The following is a 22,171-nucleotide window of genomic DNA, read 5'->3' as shown; positions in this document are numbered from 1 at the left end:
TGTACAGAACAGATTTTTGAACTCTGTGGGAGAAGGCGAGGGTGGGATGTTTTGAGAGAACAATATTGAAACATGTATATTATCTAGGGTGAAACAGATCACCAGCCCAGGCTGGATGCATGAGACAAGTGCTCGGGCCTGGTGCACTGGGAAGACCCAGAGGAATCGGGTAGAGAGGGAGGTGGGAGGGGGGATCGGGATGGGGAATACGTGTAACTTTATGGCTGATTCATATCAATGTATGACAAAACCCACTACAGTATTGTAAAGTAATTAGCCTCCAACTAATAAAAATAAATGGAAAAAAAGAAAACTGGTTAGAGCCAATTAGGTCCAAGATGGCGGAGCTGACTTTCACTAGACTTTGAGCCTTGGTATTTATGCCTATTGTGACATATCAACAAGCTAAATGATACGCCCATCAACATTGACTAAATCTGACCAAATGTTCTAAACACTTTTAATTGATCTTTTCGATAAAACTTTCTAAATCGAGTTCTTTTGAAGTTCCTTTGACCTCTAGCTAACTTTGGGGTGCTTCAGAGGGCCCCTGAAACATCCCAAAGAGAGATATTAAACTGTGTTTATCATGTCAATGTATGACAAAACCCACTGAAATGTTGTGAAGTAATTGGCCTCCAACTAATAAAATAAAATTTTAAAAAAAATAAAAAAAATAAATAAATAAACTGTGTTTATTTGGTTGGTTAAATTACATGAAAAAGATTATCAAATAAGTAATAAATCCACTCATGTTATAATGTATGGTAAAATTACTAATACAGATACCCCAAAAATTATATGGTGTTCTTAACATTTTGATATGTCTTGGTAGTCTAATGAAAAACCTGATGACTTCACAAAAGTTAACAAAGGACTGAATGAACCAGCGAATATGCTTATAACTTTTATGGTTTCTATCTAAAAAATTATAGGTTTGAATCTTGTGTTTTCCAGGAGTAGGGAAAACCTTCCTCTCAAACTAATTATGAAAATAATTTGGTAAAATTATACGTTATAAACAAAACAATTATATTTTCTCTCTATCTGACTCCTCCAGAAATTTGAAACTCTTAGGTTTCCAGTAAGTTTATCAAATGAGCTAGGAAGGTTATCTCACTAACAGGTAAAAAAATCTCAAGAAATTTTTGAGACCTTAAAAAGTAAAGAGTTCACCTAGATTTGTTAGGCAAAATCTGTAATAAACCTTTGGTGTGAGTTTCCCAGCCCTGTTTTATATTAAAAGTTCAGTCTGAGATTCTATAAGTGTTTCAGCAAAATAAAAGTCTATAATCAATTATGGTTATATAAATCATCAGACCAAAATTAGTGAGAACAGACCTATTTTACAAACAAACTAGCCTTAATTTGGTTATATTTGATAAAAATGAGGGTAAATTTAAGGAGAAAAAGATATTGCAAAAAATGTTAAATCCCAGTTTGTTAATGGAGGTCTGCATGTAGTAAGACTCATTTCTTGGTTAGTTCTTTGCTGTTATGTGATATTAATGTAAAATTTAATTGAATTCTTAAAGAACACCCTAAGTTTGTTTCTGAAGCTTATCTCAGTAATCTGTCTTTGGATGAAGATCAGATGCCTCATGATCTGCAACCAGGACTGGAAAAAGACATAATTTAAGGGACTGTCTCCAACCTGGATGGAAAGACTTTTTATTAGGTACTCTTAACTAGCTCATGCACAATGAAACTTAAGAGAAATTAACTCAGATTAATTCCCACTTCCAAAGGCCCCTACACTGGATTGGTCTATAGAGAAGACAGCTGACCTGATTTCATCTTAAATGATGCCCAAACAGGAGAAACTACAGTACACCAGGATGAAAAGACAACGACATCAGAGGTAGACAGCTTGCCCAAGATGCTGGATCTGATTCGTGTGATCATTTATAATGTTTTCTTGACTTCTTACACCTTTGCATATAAATCAAATGCTTTTCTATCATAGGCCTGATCCTATGCTAATTTTAGAAATCAATCTAACTGTTGGGTTTGTGGCCAATTACCTGTATCTAGTTCTGAGTTACCTTAGTAAATTTCTCTACTACAAGGCTCTAACTGGTTGGCCCTGAGAAAATTCACTTAAAAAAAAGTATAGTCGTATTCAGGTCACTGTGATACTACTAGATGGGATCCCCTCACTGGGCCAATTAATAATGCCTGCTCTGACTCTGGCCATAAATTTGAACTTTTTTCTATTACTCAAGCTCAATCAGAGCAACAAGAAAAGTTTCAGCAAAGGAGAAAGAAATCTCCCACGATATGAGAAGGATTTATATAGATAACACCAGGCTATGGTAATTTAGGTTTAAAGTCTCCTCTGTGTTGGAAACAATTAAATTATACTAAGGATAATCAGTCTAGTAACACTAGAAAACTGGGCTATGTGCCTTATAATTTCCCTAAAAGATAAAGATTTGTACACAGTAGACTAAGTCAGACGACCTGGGATATACTGGGCTACATCTAATGGAAGCTCTTAAATCTTACTTGTGACTTTACTAATACTGCTGGCTATGTTCTTTGTATTTCACCTGTTTTACAAAATTGCTGTTTCTTACAGTGCCAAATGTGTGACTGAGGCCTCTGATAGAATAATATATAGTTTCCTATGAGATCGATGATGATAACAGTGTAACTCTAGATATGGGAAAAAGCAACAAGAGGGAATGTTTTCTTGGACCAAGAGGCTAGTAAGACAGGTGGTCCAGAAAATGTTGGATACTGTTTTATGGTCTAGTCCAGTAACAGCACATTGAGTGGCCTGTCAACAAAAGCTTTGCCAAACCTGAGAATGGACAGTCTAAGTACCATGAGACAAAATGGTCATGAAATGCCCCCCTCAAAATCATGGTCAAGTTTATGAGCAAAAAGGGGCTCTGCCAACTGAAGATTGACACTTGCCATCTACATCTACAGAGATTAAATCATGGCCACTGCAACTGCTGACTTTCAACGGCCCTGAAAGGAGTTCAGGGTAAAAATCAGGAATGAGGCACCCGGTGCTCTGAGAAAAACTGGCAGAACAGGCCTTCAGATAGTTAGATCTTTTCAGGAGATTTTATGAGTCCCAATTCTTGCATCTTCTCATACCTAGAGAAACACTGACGTCATTAATGGTGACATCTGCTTTGGCTATTAAGGAAAATTTGACAATTAAAAGTCAAAATAGAGTACTTAGCTATGGTTCAGACATCCTGGGAAATAACTAAGTGTAACTATGGGTGTAATTTCAGATTAGACATTGTATTGCTAAACACTTGAGTTTTCTGAGTCCTATCAGGCTTAGATGCCACCATTCTCAAAACAATGTCTGCTGGAAACTAGTAACTTCTACCTTACTTTTTATAAAACTAGGCAACTGGCCACCTGGCTAAAAGTCTCCCCGAAGGGCCAGGTCCAGACTGGGTTTCAGGCCTATTCTTCTAACAAGAAAGAGATTTATTTTGTCTATTAAAATTCCAGTTATCCCTCCTCCAGCTACTACTAATTGGGTCTGTTACAACAAAATGGCAAACCAAGGGATTGAGATTTTAATCATACAAGGCTCAGATCTAAGACTTGGAACTCAGGAATACTTCCAATTCAGTGTCTCTTCTCTGAGCTGAGGCAGTCCTATGCCCCATTTTGACAGGAAGTTATCACAGTCATAGTTGCCCTGTTCCCTAAATTAAAACTGAGCAGGACTCTGCGGGGTGGTGACTCTGGAGTACAGATCTGCTGTGTGTTCTCCATTTCTTATCTGTAAGATATAGGCTTCATTCAGCCTCCTTGACCTTCCCTGAATTCCAAAGGGTGGATTGAAACAATTGCTAATCAGGGAAGGGAGGGAATACAGAAACAGAGGAGAAACAATCAAATGGTGGTAGAGCCTTGAGACAGGGTCCTGGTTCCTACTCAAAAAAGTATGCATAACAATGTCTTTTGAGTTTTCTACGGAACTGGAGCCCCCACCCAGGTCGAAGATGGTGACTTCAGACTAAACACAAGATTCCTGGAGCACAGCTCTGTTGCTTGACCACCAGCCAAACAAAAAAAAAAAAAAGTCACAAACCCTGCAGCCTTCACCCCAAATGTTGCCTCCTGTTTCTGCGGACCAGTGATGACCATCCTGTTAGGTCTCCTGTTTGGCCCCTGTCTATTTCATCTCTGAGAGGCGCCAACAGTTTCCAACTAAATTGCTGTTATTACAAGGGTGAAAGCTGGTTTCAGATGTGGAACACCCCAACTTAGATCAGGCAGAGAGAGACGTCTGCTCTGCTAGGCAGGCCTACGCCCAGGCACAGCAGGAAGAAGTTACAGAAGAAAGAGACCTCCGCCCCAGTTCCCAAGAAGTATCTTGAGTATGAAGTCTCTCAGGGGGGAATTGTTAGGGGAAGCACACTGATTGAAACCGCCCACCCTGGCCAGGCACCATAGTAACCATTTGCATGAGTTGTTTTATGACGGGAGATCCTGATAAGGAATACAGAGCTAATAAGCCATCACCAACCGGAAGAGTTCTGGAAAGGTCGAGAGGAGACCCTGCCTGTCCGTCCACTTCCCAGAATCCCTCTCGCTAGCATCCTTCTTGGCTGAGCGGTGCGTGCACCACTAGGACAGACTCTGAATTAGAATGATTGGCCAAAGACCACCCGGAAGCCAATCCCATCACCATAAAAACCGAGACTGTGAGTCACGTGACAGAGCAGTTCTCCTGGGTTCCCTCACCCTCCTGCTCTCCACCCGGGTGCCCTTTCCCAACAAAATCTCTTGCTTTATCAGCACATGTGTCTCCTCGGACAATTCATTTCCGAGTGTTAGACAAGAGCCCAGTTTCAGGCCCTGGAAGGGGTCCCCCTTCCTGCAACACCAACACCAGAGAACTTGGAACTCAGACCGGATATTTCACAGGGACCAGTCGTGGTCATAGTAACTATTTCTTTTGCTATAGTCATATTTCATACAGGCCTGGACCCCACTTACAATTTAATCTGTAAATTGTATTAACTACCAATTTTGTGTTACTCCTGTTCATTTCAATCATAGTACCTACAGCTGGGAACAAACCAAATTTCATTTACTTGATAATGCCTCTCTGAATGTACAATTACTGCAAAAAAGAAATCTTTAAAACTTTTTCTAAACGTCTGCCCTCTTCCACTAATTTGGAAACTTTAGCTAAACAAATTATCTGGGCTAGACCCACAAGGATGATTTCAAAGTATTACCCACAGCATCGTGTCTAAAACTATAACTTTGGTAATTGTCTTGATAATCTTATTTGTTGTTCATCGCCTTTCTATAAGGTTGGTTAATACCAAACTCATTTGGTCAGGACCTTTTTTTTTTTTTACAAATATAATAAAATAGGGGGAATTGTCAGAAAGCATTTAACAAAAGGCTTCCTGTGTGCTGTTTTGGATCTGTCCAGACAGAACCCTCTGGCCCTTATTGATTCCTGAATATTCAGGAGTTAAGAGGAGAGGCACGCCTTTGCCTTTCTCAGGGCTGAGGAATCCAGGCATTTCTCATTACAGTGATAAGTACCCTCTTCCTTCTTATGAAAAGTTGATCATTTGCAACTCTCTCTTTGGTAGGGATCATCTTATGTTTTATAAGTCTGGAATTTTAATCTTTGTCTTTGCTGAGAATAACCACCTTGTAAGACAGTATATATGCCCACATCATGTTGATTAAAACACCTTTGCTCCATCAGAGCTTTGGTCCCCGTGTCTTTCTTTCTTCCTTTCTCTCTCTCTCTATCTCTCTATTTCTGGCTAATTCCTTGGAGCGCGGAGGCCCGCTGAGCTCACTTTCTTGCCCGGGCTTCTAAGACCCTCTCGAGAAGGCGCACTGCCTTCACCCACTGGAGAGGGCGCCTGGTGCCTACGTGCAGCAGCGCGAGCCCTAAGAATAGGACTCTATTGGCTTTCCACGTAAACCAGAGGATATCAGCCTCTATCTCTCTCTTACTTTCTTATCATTGACTCCGGACCACCAGGTTTCGGTCCATTAAAGGACCAACAAGTTATCAGCCTCTTTCTCTCTCTTACTTTCTTATCGTCAACTCCAGACCACCAGGTTCCGGTCCATTAAAGGACCAACATCAGGGATATCACAATGACACTTAGGAGGTTTGAGCTCGAGACTGAATCATGATGTGGGCACGTGATCTCACAGGGTTCCTTGGGCCCAGTACCTGGGCCCAATTCTTACACCAGCCCATCAGCCTCTTGCCTGGATTTTCCAGACCAAGATTGCACCCCAACCAGGTGGCTGAGATGGTAAAGAATCCTCCTGCAATACAGGAGACCCTGGTTTGACTCCTTGGTTGGGAAGATCCCCTAGAGAAAGGAATAGCTACCCACTCCAGTATTCTTGGCTGGAGAATCCCATGGAGAGAGGAGCCTGGCAGGTTACAGTCCATGGGGTCACAGACAGACATGACTCAGTGACTAACACTTTCACTTTCAGCATCAGCTAAGGCAATACACTAATGGCATTTGGCTGCAAGAAGGGTCCAAGCAAAATGAGTCACATCTCTGCATCCACATCCAGCCCCTGGAGAGATGAGGAAGTGAGCATCCCCAGGCAGCAATGGCATCGCTGTTATCAATGGGCAGCCCACAAGTGAACACAGTTCATGTCCACATGGATAGTGATTTTCAGGCATCAACTTACAGTTTCACGTTCCCCCACTGTATCATCACTTCCATTTAGACTGGATTCAGGTGAATTAGATTCTTTGATATCCAAGTCAGAATGAACCATCTTCTTCCTTTATCAGTTCAGCATAAATCAAGCACATAAGGATTAACACAATTCAGGAGCTGGGTACATTCAGTCATGGACCCAAACCCACCATGGGACACACAGGGATAGAGTGGGAGCTCAGAAAGAAACGACAGGAGAACTCCGAGGAACCAAATGTCAGATGAAGACAATGCTCTGTCCCAGCTCAGGGGTCTTCAAAGACATGCTTCTGGATGCCAAAAGCTTTTTTAAAACTCTGTATTTCCCAAAATGATTACAGGTTGAACATCAAAAATTTTTTTCACCATAAATTTAAATAGCAACAAAGGATGAAATTTCTAATGCATTTTAAAATTTATGTTTAAAAATAAAACTACTGTAAGACTCTTTCCAATGTAGATGAGGGATTCTAAATATTTGATCATTTAATACCCAATACCCAACATATATATATATATGTTGCATAGCTTGCATGATCTTAGTTCCCTGACCAGGGCTTGATTGAACTCAGGTCCCAGCAGTGAAAGTGCTGAGTCCTAACCACTGGACTATATGTTAAAAATTTATAATATTTTTTCTGGGACCATAAACTTCTAAGTATTAAAACTTATAATATGTAATAATAATCTTGGATAAAAGTAAATGAAAATATATTTCTCCTAGGACTTGAAATAAATGTTATAAAAAGTATAAAGCACTTACCTCCAATATACCTTCCTTTTACTTGACACTGTAGTGCTGACTGGTTGGCAGAAGTGCAGAGTTCTCCTCCAACACCGCCTTGGAATCAGGCAAAACATACAAATTAGACCAAAACCCGGTGAATACAATACGTAACAGTGCTCATCACCTACATCCCATTGCTAAGAATGGTGAAGATGCAGAGGGGATGTACTTTGAAGGAAGTTTACAGTCCCCTGAGTCCTTTTTATACCTTAAATATTTAAATTCTAAGGTTGAAGGATAAAGCAGAGAGGGACTTGCTGTCAGTGTACTGGATCAACACTTGTTTTTTTTTCCTGATGCTCTTCTTGTATCTTCGCTAGGGACCCTCCCCCAAGGCCTAGGTGGATTTTGGATCCACATTGAAAGGGCAAGTTGAAAGGTCAAGCTTGCTTAAAAAAAAAAAAAAAAAGTGCGGGGGAGGGACGGATTCCGTTCATTGTATAGTGAAAGGTGATCAACTTTAAAGAATACTTATGCAGTCTGGCAATTTATTTCTTAACCACCACCCACCCCCATGCCTTTGGAAAGATTTCGTGTGCCCAGGGGCTGCTAGGCTGGAGCTGGGGCCCCGGGTTAAAGACCACAACCTCAGCTGACCTTACTGTACCCAGCCCAGTCATGTGGCATCATTGATCCCCAGGGCTAGCACTCAACGACCATGGGTGCTTTGAGAACAAAAAAGTCCCTCTCTTTGTTTCATAAAGTGACATTCCGTGAAAACCAAGTCTTGTGAATTTTGTCTGTACATCTTAAATATCTGTACCTATCTCAGACAGTCTTTGAAAATCAATTTGGATCTTTGGGGCAAGGCCATCTCAGTAATAAAAATCAGTGTTTTACTTACTCGTCACATTCAGCATCTGGCTGCACTTGTCAAACAGACCAGCCTAAATAATTCAGTCCAGGTAATCCTTTAAGAATTTATATTTGCTTTTTCTCATAGAAGTGTTTCACCTTCCAAAAACTCACTGACATTTAAATTGTTTATGATTGTAACAGGGAATAACAAATCTGACACCATATTAAATCTGTTTCTTTTACTTTTACCTTTATAGTCTATTGTTAGGGGAAGAACACTGACTGAAACCGCCCACCTTGGCCAGGCACCACAGTAACCATTTGCATGAGTTGTTTTATGACAGGAGGTCTTGGTAAAGAACAGGGAACTAATAAGCCACCACCAACCGAAAGAGTCTGGGAAAAGTCAAAAGGAGATACCGAATGTCTGACCACCTCCCAGAATCCTTCTCACTGGCATCCTTCTTGGCTGACCAAGGTGCCAGGAAGGACCCTGAGTCAGAACGATTGGCTTAAAGACAACCCTGAAACTATCCCATCACCATAAAACCCAAGACTGCGAGCCACTTGGCAGAGCTGTTCTCCTGGGTTCCCTTACCCTCCTGCTCACTGCCTGGGCGCCCTGTCCCAATAAAATCTCTTGCTTTGTCAGCACATGTGTCTCCTTGGACAACCCATTTCCAAGTGTTAGATAAAAATTCAGTTTCGGGCCCTGGAAGGGGTCCGCCTTCCTGCAACACTACTGCTTTTGCCACAAGTTAATCATTAAAGGGATGTTCCCTACAGCTTAGAGTAAACACAATGGCCCCCAAGCCAAGATGTAAAACGAAAATACTTTTTCAGCTCACAAGAAGCATCCTGACCCAGCCGCCTGTGAATGACTACAGTAAAGAAGAAATTAACACATCCCCTCCTACTTCCCTACTTTCAACAAAAACTTGATTTAAAATTTGACTTATTAATTCTGAGAATGCCACCCCTGGCTGCTCTGCAGGTTGCAGGTCTCAGCAATGCCTGGGCTTTCGGTCAGCCCCCAGGACTGTCCTACCTCGCTGCACCGGGAAAACTAATTGCGCCGGCCCTACACCATCGCATCCCGCTGCACAAGCTGCCGGAAGCAGCTCTCCATCCCCTGGGCGACTTGTACTCCGCGCAGGGCACTTCAGTGCATGCCCCATCTTCCCGGCCAGCCCCGGCCCCGCTTTCTATAGAGAAGCTCTCGCAGGCAAAACCTGTTTGCGGAGACCCTCGGCCTCAACATCGCTCTTTTCAGCGAGACTGGGGAAGATCCCCGGGGATCCTTGCGCTTCCAAGGATGCCTCCCCGCTCCCGGCGGTGACTTATTTGACTTGCACTTCTTAGCTCCCTCGGAGCCCCTCTTTACCTGCTCTGCTCCACCTTCCTATTTCTTTAGGCAGAAAAATCGCCAGTGCTTGGAGCACGGGAGGGGGCGTCATGCTGCTTTTGATGCGTCACTCAAGAGCCTCAGCAGCGTGTCGGTGGGAAAGCAGAATCAAGTATGATCTGAACCTAGCGAACATTGCATTATCATCATCATGTCATCGTCACTATTGCGTGCTAAGTCGCTTCAGTCGTGTCCAACTCTTTACGACCCCATGGACTGCAGCCCACCAGACTCCTCTGTCCACGGGATTCTCAAGGCAAGAATACTGGGATGCCATCACTATTAATCATTTTCAGTTTTACTATTACTAGTCTGCGCAATACCGGCACCCCAAAGCGCTCGACTCCCAGCCAAACGCCCAAATGCCCCTACCGGCGGAGGATGCCCAGACCCAGGAGCGCTACACTTACCCGTCCCCAGCGCAGTGACCGGCTGGCTCCCAGGGCGCGCCCTCCTCGGCTTTATGCAGCGCGAGCGCCGCCCCTAGCTCGCCGACCCCGCCTCCCCGTCACGCATCTGCTACCCAGCCTCGGGAAAACGAAACTCTCAGAAAATGTTCAGGGCTGCGGATCGGAAAGGAAACCGAAACCGAACGGGCGGCGCACTTTCTCACCGGGGCCTCCCGAGGTCCCTGCGCCCCGCACCCTCAGCTGTATCCTCCCAGAGGCACTCGAGGTGCGCCCCGCACCAACAGCACCCCGAGGCGCTTGCGGGAAATGCAGATTCTCGGCCCGCACACAGACCTGCTGCATCAGAAACTCCGAGCTTTATCCGGCCCTTTTGAAGTTTCTGGCAGTTTGAGAACCTCTGTTCAAGCAGCCCTGAGTCATCCAAAGCCGAAGGTAGCTTGAAGCCTAGCTGGTCCCTTAACCTTTGGTTGTTTGAACAGAGGCATTGATAACTGGGTATCAAACTCCTGCTGTAGGCTCACTGGGAACATTCCAGCACCGGTAGGGATTCTAAAGCATGCTAGGGAGCTACCCCCTTAGTCCCCTCCTCACCCAGACCTACATCCCTACATCAGGCTCCTTTCTCAATTTTCCTTATCCTCTTCAAGTCCCGCCCCCCCCCCCCCCCCCCTTTAAATCTCTTGACCGCTCTGTATGTCATGTGGGATCTTGGTTTCTTGACCAGGGATCGAATCTGTGCCCCCTGAATTGGAAGCAAAGGGTTCCCTGGACCACCAGGGAAGTCCCCAACCCTCCCTGAAGTTTAGCTCATTTGATTTCTTCAGGATGGAAATGAGTAGAAAGTGGGGGACAAAGGTCAAATAGACCCAAAGATGAGCCCTCCCAGAGGGTTCTGGGAGTGAGGAGTAAAATTTCATTTTGGAAAGGGCTGGCACCCCACCTCCATTCTCCTTGGCTCAGCTAAACAAGTGTCTTCCCCATAATGACTCCTGTGGTTAGCGAGGGTCTCCTGCCCCCTACACAAAGACCCAGAACTGCTCCTTTTCCAAGTGCTGGGGTCAGATGTAGACTTTAGAAAAAAACTTCAGACCTAAAAAAATTGAGAATTATATTTTACTTGGTGGACTTGCTGAGGACTTACCCTGGAAGACAGCCTCTCAGATTGCTCTTAGGGACGGCTCCAAACAGGTCAGAGAGGAGCCAGAATATATAGGAGTTTTTGCAACAAAATCCAGGTAGTGAAAATATTAACAAAGTTACTGTTAATTAAAGAAAAAACAAACATCTCAAGTTCATAAATCCAGCACTTTTCTATGTATGGGAAGATGCAAGAGTCTGGGCTCCTTGAAATTATTCCCTTGATGTGCACCTTAGCTGTCTAGGGCCAGCATCCCGCTTTCCCTCATCCTGAATCCCTCAAGCATGTACAGTCACAGGTCGAAAAATGCAGTGGCTGCTGGCGTGATTGCTGCAATATCTTTTGTCTACTGATATGGCAAATGACGTTCTTCAGCCACATGGGGAAAACTTGGGTGGAACCGATTTCGATGTGCTGGCACCCAAAAGAAGGGGAGGGGGCCACACAGAGCAGCTCCCTGGCCTGAAGTCTGGCATGTTCTATGGGGCCCTTTCCTGGGGTCTAATGGGAGAACATGGGCTTCCCCAACAATTATCAAGGAGCCCTTGCATGGCTGCTTACCCATCCAGGCCTCAGTTACTTCCTAGTTACAAATGAGAAATGGGATATTTCCTGCCATATCAGTAAACAAGGATGTCACAGTCACCAGCCATTGTAGCCACAGCTTACGGTGAACTGATGAGCCCTAAAGGCACTCAGGAAGGAGAATACTTGCCATCTAGCAGCCATCATGGCACTCTCTTCCAAAAACACAAGAGAGGATGCTACACATGGACATCACCAGATGGTCAATACTAAAATCAGATTGATCATATTTTTTGCAGCCAAAGATGGAGAAGCTCTATAGAGTCAGCAAAAACAAGATCAGGAGCTGACAGATCATGAACTCCTTACTGCCAAATTCAGACTTAAATTGAAGAAAGTAGGGAAAACCACTAGGCTATTCAGGTATGACCTAAATCAAACCCCTTATAATTATTCAGTGGAAGTGACAAGTAGACTCAAAGGATTAGATCTGATAGACACAGTGCCTGAAGAACTATGGATAGAGGTTTGTACCGTTGTACAAGAGGCAGTGATCAAGACCATCCCCACGAAAAAGAAATGCAAAAAGGCAAAGTGATTGTCTGAGGAGGTCTTACACATAGCTGAGAAAAGAAAAGACGTGAAAGGCGAAGGAGAAAAGGAAAGATAAACCCATCTGAATGCAGAGTTCCAAAGAATAGCAAGGAGAGATAAGAAAGCCTTCCTCGGTGATCAATGCAAAAAATAGAGGAAAACAATAGAATGGGAAAGACTAGAGATCTCTTCTAGAAAAAATTAGAGATACCAAGGGAGTATTTCATGCAAAGATGGGCTCAATAAAGGACAGAAATGGTATTGACCTAACAGAAGCAGAAGATATTAAGAAGAGGTGGCAAGAATATACAGAAGAACTGTACAAAACAGATCTTAATGACCTGGAAAACCACTATGGTGTCATCACTCACCTAGAGCCAGACATCTTGGAGTGTGAAGTCAAGTGGGCCTTAAGAAGCACCACTACAAACAAAGCTAGTAGAGATGATGGAATTCCAGCTGAGCTATTTCAGATTGAAAAGATGATGCTGTTAAAATGATACACTCAATATGTCAGCAAATTTGGAAAACTCAGCAGTGCCCACAGGACTAAAAAAGGCCAGTTTTCATTCCAATCCCAAAGAAAGGCAATGCCAAAGAATGTTCAAGTTCAGTTCAGTTCAGTCGCTCAGTCGTGTCCAACTCTTTGTGACCCCATGGACTGCAGCACACCAGGCCTCCCTGTCCATCACCAACTCTCAGAGTTTACTCAAACTCATCGCGATTGAGTCGGTGATGCCATCCAACCATCTCATCCTCTGTAGTCCCCTTCTCCTCCTGCCTTCCATCTTTCCCAGCATCAGGGTCTTTTCCAATGAGTCCATTCTTTGCATCAGGGGGCCAAAGTATTGGAGTTTCAGCTTCAGCATCAGGCCTTCCAATGAATATTCAGAACTGATTTCCTTTAAGATAGACTATTTGGATCACCTTGCAGTCCAAGGGACTCTCAAGAGTCTTCTCCAACATCACAGCTCAAAAGCGTCATTTCTTTGGCACTCAGCTTTCTTTGTGGTCCAGCTCTCATATCCATACATGACTACTGGAAAAACCATAGCTTGGACTAGGCGCATACAAAGAAAAGCCACTAAATTCTTTAACTTGGGATGTATGGTTTTCTGTAATTTATATAAAAAAAAAAAAAAATTGGCATCCAAACTACCTGCTCTTTGTTGCAAAACATCTGTATAACCTGGCTTCTCCCCAGCCCCCTTCTTCTCGGAGCAGTTTTCTCAGGGTCCCTTGAGATGCTGTCTCCTGGGCTTGCAGTCCTATAAGTTTCTGCTGAATAATGCATATCTCCCAACTTTTAGGTTGCATGTATTTTTTTCAGCTGACACAAAGAAGAGTGAAGACTTAAATCTGAGGCATGATCTTACTTCTTCAAACCACAAAAGGCTCTCTCCTTGATTCCTGTACAGAAATGAACTCAGGAAGAAGAGCCACTGGCAAAAGTGAAAACTGGCCAGGACACAAGTCACTGACCGGGCCAGAACTAGGAACAGGTGAGTGAGGTGCCTGGAGTTCAGGGTTTAAAGAATCTCACTCTCAGTAGGTCAAGTGCATCCTTAAAATTGGTGCCCAGATGCTTCACTCTCCTCCCCCTCTTGCCTCCTGGCCTGGGATTTTGGTACCTGCTGCTTCCATATGCACCTTAGAAAGTAGTTCCCTAAAGAACTCAGGGGCTTGTTTAGGATGTAATTCAATAATAAGACAATAATAATAGCTTATATGCTCTAGGCCATAGTGTGTGGGTGCCACCCTGAGAAAGTAACTCACCTTCACAACCACCCTGTGAAGGGAGTAAGATCATCACACTCATGTTACATATGCAGAGACTGAGGCCAACAAGTTAGGTTACTCTTGGGCCCCTTGACTAGGAAGTAGGGGAGCTTAGACTGCAATCAAGCTTTTATTCTTGAGCCTGGGTTCCCTAGCATCTTCTCTCCAGGTTAAAGCTGACAAGATGCCGCTCTTGTTCTTAGGAAGTTCACAGCCTTTTACCTGAATCGTGGACTATTCTTCCCCTACTAGAGAGACACTGATGACTCTATATTCTACCATGTAAGTGTCAAACTCTTAGCCCTTGAGAGTTGCCCTCCAGGTTCAGCACCCCACTCACCACCCCTGATCACACTTCTGCTGACCTGACTTCCTGGGCTCCCAGATTCTCCTTTCCGGCCAAGTCCCAGCTGTGTGCTTCTTGTCTCTGCAGCTAAGCCTGGGTCCCACCTCTTCCAGCCTCCCCTTCTGTGGGCTTAATTAGCTCAGGCAAAGATGCTTTGCATTTCAGATGGATGTTCTGAATAGTGGGAATATGGCCACCTCCTCAATGAGGCTGTCATCTTGATAAAGGTCTATCAAGCTTGGATGCTCCAGTGCCTAACCACCTACCAACAGTGGGTACTTAGTAATCACGTGTGTGCTTAGTCACTCAGTCGGATCCCACTCTTTGTGGCCTCATAGACTGTAGCCCGCCAGGCTCCTCTGTCCATGGGGATTTTCCAGGCAAGAATACTAGAGTGGGTTGCCATGTCCTCCTCCAGGGGCTCTTCCCCACCCAGGGATTGAACCCATGTCTCTTATGGGGATTGAACCCATGTTTCCTGCATTGGCAGGTGGGTTCTTTACTCGTGGGATCTGGGAAGCCCCCTACCCTCTTCTTACTGTTTCCTAACTTCATTAAAGTGTCTGGCGGAAACACAGCATCCACAGGAAAGCATTTGTTGCTGTTCAATCGCTCAGTCGTGCCCTATTCTTTGCAACCCATGGACTGCAGCATGCCAGGCTTCCCTCTCCTTCACCATCTCCCAGGGTTTGCTCAAACTCATGTCCATTGAGTCGATGATGCCATCCAACCATCTCATCCTCTGTCTCCCCCTTCTCCTCCTGCCCTCAATCTTTCCCAACATCGGGGTCTTTTCCAGGAAAGCATATCAATATGAGGCTAAAAAAAATCACACTGACCCCAGAACCCCTCCTGCCTATGCAGTCTTGGGTGCTCAGGGCTCTGTAGGTCTCTTTGGCTCTTGTCCTGCTCTCTCATCACCTGCTGGCCTGGCTTTGCAGAGGAGAGGTGCACTGGTGTTGATGGGAAACCAGGCTGGGCAGTCTTCTATGCATCACTCCCTACCCGTAGCTCAGATACCTGTGGGAAACGATTGGAACCCCGCACCCCACTGCAAGGGTGGGAGCCGGTAGAGGCATTCCAACCTGCTCAGCTTGGCATGCCCAGTCTCACCTCGCTCCACCTCCACTGCCCGAATGTAATGCCTCCTCACTGCACAAGAACTTCCAATTCAGGGCTCTCATCTTCCACCTGGGCTTCTCCCCAGAAGTCAGCCAGCCTCCGTCCTTCTCCTGGCCTAATGGACTTAACTTGCTTTCTGGGAGCCGCACGCCCCAGCTCCCGGCTTCCCGGGACCATGGCTTCATCACACCGTCTTGGTCTTTTTTTGAACGCCCTTTCTGCTACCAGGCCATCAACCTGGTGGACAAGTCGGTGATGTTTGTTGCTATCCTTGTGATCCAGCACAGTTCCTGACACATAGCATTTCAATAAATGTTTCTAGAATTAAAGAATGAGTGAGTTAAGAGTCGGAGGATTGGCTGTTCCTGCAGAGTGGTCTTTATATGACCCCCGGAGAGTTCCCCCTAAGCCTCTCAGTTTCTGGTCTCCGGTTTCCCAATCTATTCAACTTGGGTTTCGGTTTCTTCTTCTCGGTTTCTTCTTCTCGGATCAGAGAAAGGAACTCCTACTGGCGCCTCCCTAGAGTCCAGGGATCCGGAGAGGAGGGGGCGGTGCGCGGGGGGCGGGGGCGGGGGGCGGAGCCTCAGGAGACAGAAGGACGCGCCGGAGGGGGAGGGGTGGGGTTAGGGTCCGCCCCCCGCCCCGCCGGATGATTTCGCAGCCTGGCTGTCTTGCGCGCTGCGCGTTGTGGCCGCGTTGCTGCTGGGACCTTGCATCCAGCCCGGACGCAGTTCTTCCGGAGCGCGGGGTTGCGCGGGGCTCCGGGGGGCCTGGGAACCGACCCACCAGGGTCATGCTCCCCTCTCTGACGCTGTTCACGGCCCTGTCAGTCCCCCCTGAAGACTGAGTGTCTGGTGTCACTGCCGCTTTATATCTTCTGGGCGGGTGACATATATCCGTGCTTCTCAAAGGAGGGTCCCCCCAGCCAGCAGTATTGGCTTCACCTTGGAGCTTATTAGAAACGCAGGGTCTGTCACTCTGGTGGAGCTGAGCTGGTGGCCCTGGGACGAGGCCTGGTGGTGGTGTTAGTCGCCCAGTTGGACTCTGCAACCGCGGAGACTTTAGCCCACCAGACATCTTTGTCCATGGGATTTCCCAGGCAAAAATACTGGAGAGGGTTGTCATTTCTTCCTCCAGGTGATCTTCCTGACCCAGGAATGGAACTCCCAGGGTTCAAACTCTGAACTCCCAGGGATCAAACTCGCATCTCCTGTCAGATCTCCTGTATTGCAGACAGATTCTTTACTGTTGAGCTACTGGGGAAGCTCTCATGTGGCCCAATGTGGAGTCACTGGGGATGGTTGGTGGTCATTCCAGAATCATTTTTTCCTGGATAAGGGCCAGCTGTCCAGCTGGCATTCGTCGTGATCACTTGGTGAAGGTTTGATATTCCAATGGAGGAGGAAACAGTGCATGTTACCTGCCTTCCGGAGAACTCTCCCCATGGGAATGGGAATTGGTCTGTCCAGGCTGTTCTTTGCACCAATTTCCTGCAAATTCCAACTCAGTTCCTCCTCTGCCTATAACTGAGTTCCATGCTTTATGGAATAAAGTTGCATTTCTGTGTTAAAATTGCCATCTCTGGAGCATCTGTGGAGTGACCACGTCAGGCACTGGGCTAATTTGTCTACAGACATGATCTGGAAGATTGCAAAAATAAATGAAATAGGAAATGGAGCTTAGAGAAATGGACTTGATCTGGGGTGGCCTTGGCCTGCAGCAGCTTGTAGCAAGGTTTGGTTTCCCTAGCCAGAGATTGAAGTCAGGCCCCAGCAGTGAGAGCACTGAATCCTAGCCATTAGACCACCAGGGCCAGTGGCTGGTGATAAGGCACCTGGCCCATTGGCTTTGTAGAAATAATTTTCCACAAGTAAGTGTTTATTAGGAGAAAAAAGAGTAGGTGTGAATAGACACACACGGGTGGGCTCACAGTCACGCCCTTATGGTAGTTTGAATTACTTACGTGGGGCATTTCTTCCAGGTTTCCTCTGGTCAATCATCTTGCTTTCCCTGGTTCTGAGGCTGCATTTGGTATATCTCGGGATCCTCCCATGTATGCACACATCTCTTAGCCAAGTTGGATTCCAGCTAAGAGGCCCCCAGGAAGGTTGACATCACTACCCGTAGGGAGGGTGCCAACTCCCTCTGTTTTTTGACCGCCAAGGAGCCTTCCTGTGCATATGCAATCGAGAAGGTCTCCTTGACCCCGAGGATGAGAAATATGTCTTCTTTATCTCTTATCTGGACAGGGCTCTTGCCAATGCCATTACTGTTCCTCTTAATTATCTATCTAGAGGCAAAGTCAGCTATTTACCCTGTTATTATTTCTATCTGGAAGTTATTTCTGTCTGTAAACATCTAACCTCTTGTTTAGTTGCTAAGTCATGTCTGACTCTTTGCGACCCTGTGGACTGAAGCACACTAGGCTTCCCTGTCCTTCACCATCTCCCAGAGTTTGCCCAAACTCATGTCCATTGACTTGGTGATGCCATCCAACCATCTCATCCTCATCATCCCCTTCTTCTCCTACCTTCAAGCTTTCCTAGCATCAGGGTCTTCGCAATGGATGGTCAGAGTATTGGAACTTCATCTTCAAATGTCTGTCCTGAAACCCATCTATCTCCTACCTCAAGTGCGGCTGACTGGTCCATGGCTGGACTGAAACTTCAGGAAAGACCCTGGGCCAGAGGCACCAGTCTGAGGCTCATGTGAATTCCTGAGCCAAGAAATGGTGAGGAAATTTCAGGGCTAAAATTTGGAGTAATTTGTTATGTAGAAATAGATAACCGTTATACCATGTCACTATGCATGACAAAGGGGGCATTTTAGGACCTCAAGGATTAGAAACAAGATGGACAATTCAAATTTGTTTATCCCACCTGTAGGTACCTTCTTGTGGATAGTCTTTTGTCTTATAGCAAATAAGTCCAAGCTTGCTGCGCTCACTACAGGAGAGACCAATAATTTGGGAGATGAGGTGTTGAGGCAAATGAGAAGGTTAAAGCGTAGGCAGGTTGATAGAGAGTCCAAGGCCCCTTAAGGGGGAAGAGACAAATTTTCTCTTTTTTTCACATTGCTTTGCCTTAGTCACATGGGCCCTTTATGCAACAATGCATCTTGCTCAAGGAAATACTTTTCTTAAAGCTTTGCATTGCAACAACACATCTTGTCTGAAAACTGGTTTTTTTCTTTAAGGCCAGAGTTAATGATATATCACAATATATCTTACTCCTGGAAAATGCTTTTCTTAGGCTCTACATTAATGATTATAATTGTAACAAATCTTGCCTTGGAGTCTGTTTTCCCATATCACTGCTTTCTCACTTGAAGACACAGTGCCCAGGAGCCCATTCTCCTTGGCTAATCTTATGTTGATGTTATCTAAGATATATGTTGTGGGAAAGAGGTCTAGCAAAAGTTTTGCAACCTTGAAGTATTTTTTTATCTATTCTTAGTAGCCAGCTGAAAAATGTATAAAGCTCCGCTTAACCTCAAAAAGAGGGGTACTCTTTCTACCTCTTCCTGATGTCTATGTCAAAAGCTTTCTCTATCATTTCACTTTAATAAAATATATGCCGCACGAAGCTCTGAGTGACTGAGACTGTGTCTTTGGTCCCAGAATGAAATTTTCTCCTTTAGAGACCACGGGCTTGGCACCGTTCACCGTAATCTATCACAAAGAACAGTGACTTTATCAAAGGGTGAGCCATCCAAGATGGTGAACTAAAGTTATAGAGTACCATCTTATGGGGGTCTGGATGCTAATTTCTTTTATAGGACAGAGAAGGGGAGAAGGTGAAGTGAAATAAAAAGGCCTTAAGTCTTGCAAAACATCTCCTGGTTTCACAGTCTTGGGGAGGAGTTGTGTTAATTTCTTCTTTCCTGCAGTCATTCAGAGTTGGGCAAGTCTGGGTATCTCCTTGTGAGCTGAACAAAGGCAGTTTGGTTTAACATTCAGGTAGAGGGGCACGGTCCCCAAGGCAGGCCATTATGTATGCTTATAGCTATAGATCAACTTGCCAGGTGGCTCTGCAGCAAAGAATCTGCGTGCAATGCAGGAGACTCAGATTCAATCCCTGGGTCAGCAAGATCCCCTGGAGCAGGAAATGGCAACCCACCCCAGTATTCTTGCCTGGAAAGTGCCATGAACAGAGAGGAGCCTGGTGGGATACAGTCCATGGGGTCACAAAGAGTTGGACACAACTTAGAGACTAAACAACGACAACATAGCTATAGACAGAACAAAAGCAATGAACAGCAAAGGTCAAAGGAAAAGAAACAGACCCAACATGGAGTCAGCTTTTGTCTGTTATATTATCACTGCACCATTGATTGGGGAGAATATTCCTTTCCCACCCCACCTCCACCCCAATATGGAATCTCAAGGGGAGAGTGGGAGGGAGTGATACTGAGCAGGACCTTGAGAAGTTCCTGAGCACAAAAGCCTTTCTGTGTCCCCCGTTTCTTGATTACAGAAAATAGGCTTCAGTCAGCCTCCATGACCTTCCCTGAGTTCCAGCAGTTGCTGATTAGGGAAGGGAGGTGATGCTGAGACAAAGGAGAAACAGTTGAAAGGCAATAGTACAGCCTTGGAGCAGGGTCCTGGTTCCCCATTAAGGGACATACAAAACAATATCTTTGAGCTGTTCTGCAGATACTGAAACTCTTGCCAGGTGGGAGAAATTAGTGGTATGTTGCCCATAAGCACATAGACCCCAGTATAGTTGGAACCAGAGGTTGATTCACCACCAACCAATGAGAAGAACATCCACAAGCTGGCCATGTCCTTTTTGAACCATTACTCTAAAACTTCTCACTACCCTCTCCAAGTTGGGACACACAGTTTTGAAGGCATTAGCCTGTTGTGGCCCCCTTTGCCTGGCAAATCAATAAAGCTATTCTTTTCTACTTCATCCAAAATCTGTCTCCAAAAATTAATTCAGTGTGGGGGTAGAGAGGCTGGAATCAACTTCAGGAGGGATCATATTCAAGCATAGGCAGATCACCAGATTTTGATCAAAGCACATTTCACCTGTAGGAGCAGGTTTGAAGTGTCCAAGGGCAGAGGAGAAAGGAGGGTCCCACAGGAACTCAGGGAACCCTGCTGCTCTGCCTGAATGTTAAACCTAACTGACTTTGTTCATTTCACAGGGAGACACCCTGACCTACCCACCTCTGAATGGCTGCAGGAAAGAAGAAATTAACCTACTCCCTCCCCAAGACTGGTGAAACCAGGAGATAGTTTACAGGACTTAGGGCTCTTTTACTTTACTTCCTCACCTCGTCCCCTTCTCTGTAGGCTGTCAGAGGCTTAACATACAGTGAATGGTCAGACCACATGTGAAAAATCTGACCTTCATGCTGCAGCGACCTGTCTAGGAAATCAATCCATTTTCTGCAGTAGTCAACCAAGGAAGCCAGCCTGTCTTAGGCCAACTTGCAGGAAGTCAGATCGCTGTTTCCAGTAGTCTGTGAAGTCAAACAGTAACTCCTGGAACAATAGCTTCAAATGACGAGGGTTCCCTTACCAAACCAGGTCTGTTTGCAGGAGAGAAAGACTATTCACAAAGCAGCCAAGAGTGGGGAAGAAAGAACAAGTCTCAGATCCACCTCCCAGAATGTGAGGGAGTTGGGATATCTAAGCAGGGTGGTCTTAGAGTTGGGGAAAGGTGATGGAGACAGAGGTGACATTATGCTAAAACTTAAGCTATTTTCTATTTTTAGCATATATTACCACCTTTTTGCTCATTTCTGTTGCACATGAAGGCTCAGATTGCACTGAGAGAAGCTGCTCCAGAAGCCAGGATACTTGTGAACTTTTTTTGCTAGGAAAAACATGTGTGTGCATGCATGCTCAGTCCTCCTCTCAGTGCAATCTGAGCCTTCATTTTTTTTTCCACTATAAAGCTTTCCCACTCCTCTGCCTGTCCTTGAGTTTCTGCCAAAATGTAAGCAATGGTGGCTGACCCACTTGCTACAGCCAGCTGTAAATGAGTAACTTTGCTTGTCCTTGTGGACTAAGAATGCCTCCAGAAGGAACCAACCTTGCCCACACCTGGATTTCAGACTTCTGACATCCAGAACTGTGAGAGAACAACTTCTGTTGGTTTAAGCCAGTTAGTTTGTGGTCTCTTGTGTTGCAGTCCCCAGAAACTCATACACTTGATACTAAGCATCTTCCCTAGATGCCTCGCACCTAAGTTTTGGGGTCAGTCCTGAGGAGGTAAGTGAGAAGGCTTGGTTGAGGCTGTGTGCATGTGCACACATGTGTGAATGCATGTGTACACATGTGTGAAATGTACTAAGTATTTAGGGGCAGATTTGACTATACAAGTTATGACACAAATGATAACATCAGATTTCATTTTTCTCAGACTCTATTGTTCACAACTGCATTTATACTGTGAAGGGATTTGATTCTTTCCTTTTCTTTAGTTCTGCTACTATTTGTACCCTTCATAAAATGAGGGAAAATCCAAAAATAAGAAAAGTATGATATCTAAGCTGAGACCAATGTTTGTCTTTTAAATTTTCTTAAGATCTTCAATTTTGATATTGCACTTCTTTAAAATCAG

General features: G+C 45.0%; 1 protein-coding gene across 3 annotated transcripts in view; it reads right to left on the bottom strand.

Moving 5' to 3' along the window:
* The window catches only part of MX1 (MX dynamin like GTPase 1), a 52,042-nt gene extending 36,246 nt beyond the window's left edge, over nucleotides 1–15,796 (bottom strand). For 2 of the 3 annotated variants that reach the window (XM_065943258.1, XM_065943259.1), the window contains exons 1-3: nucleotides 15,588–15,796; nucleotides 7,456–7,533; nucleotides 6,682–6,778 (exon numbers count right to left, since the gene is read on the bottom strand). In XM_065943258.1, the coding sequence (XP_065799330.1) occupies nucleotides 6,682–6,778; nucleotides 7,456–7,533; nucleotides 15,588–15,781 (369 nt within the window). In that variant the 5' untranslated portion in view covers nucleotides 15,782–15,796. Of the gene's footprint in view, nucleotides 1–6,681; nucleotides 6,779–7,455; nucleotides 7,534–10,092; nucleotides 10,162–15,587 lie in introns of those variants that run through there. The other variant, XM_065943261.1, reaches the window with a different exon arrangement.
* Between the last annotated feature and the right edge of the window lie 6,375 nt (nucleotides 15,797–22,171).

The sequence above is a fragment of the Muntiacus reevesi genome, chromosome 8 (genome assembly GCF_963930625.1).
Source record: "Muntiacus reevesi chromosome 8, mMunRee1.1, whole genome shotgun sequence".
Classification (NCBI taxonomy): Eukaryota; Metazoa; Chordata; class Mammalia; order Artiodactyla; family Cervidae; genus Muntiacus; species Muntiacus reevesi.
The sequence above is the reverse complement of the archived record's forward strand: the minus strand, read 5'-3'. Positions and strand labels throughout refer to the sequence as shown.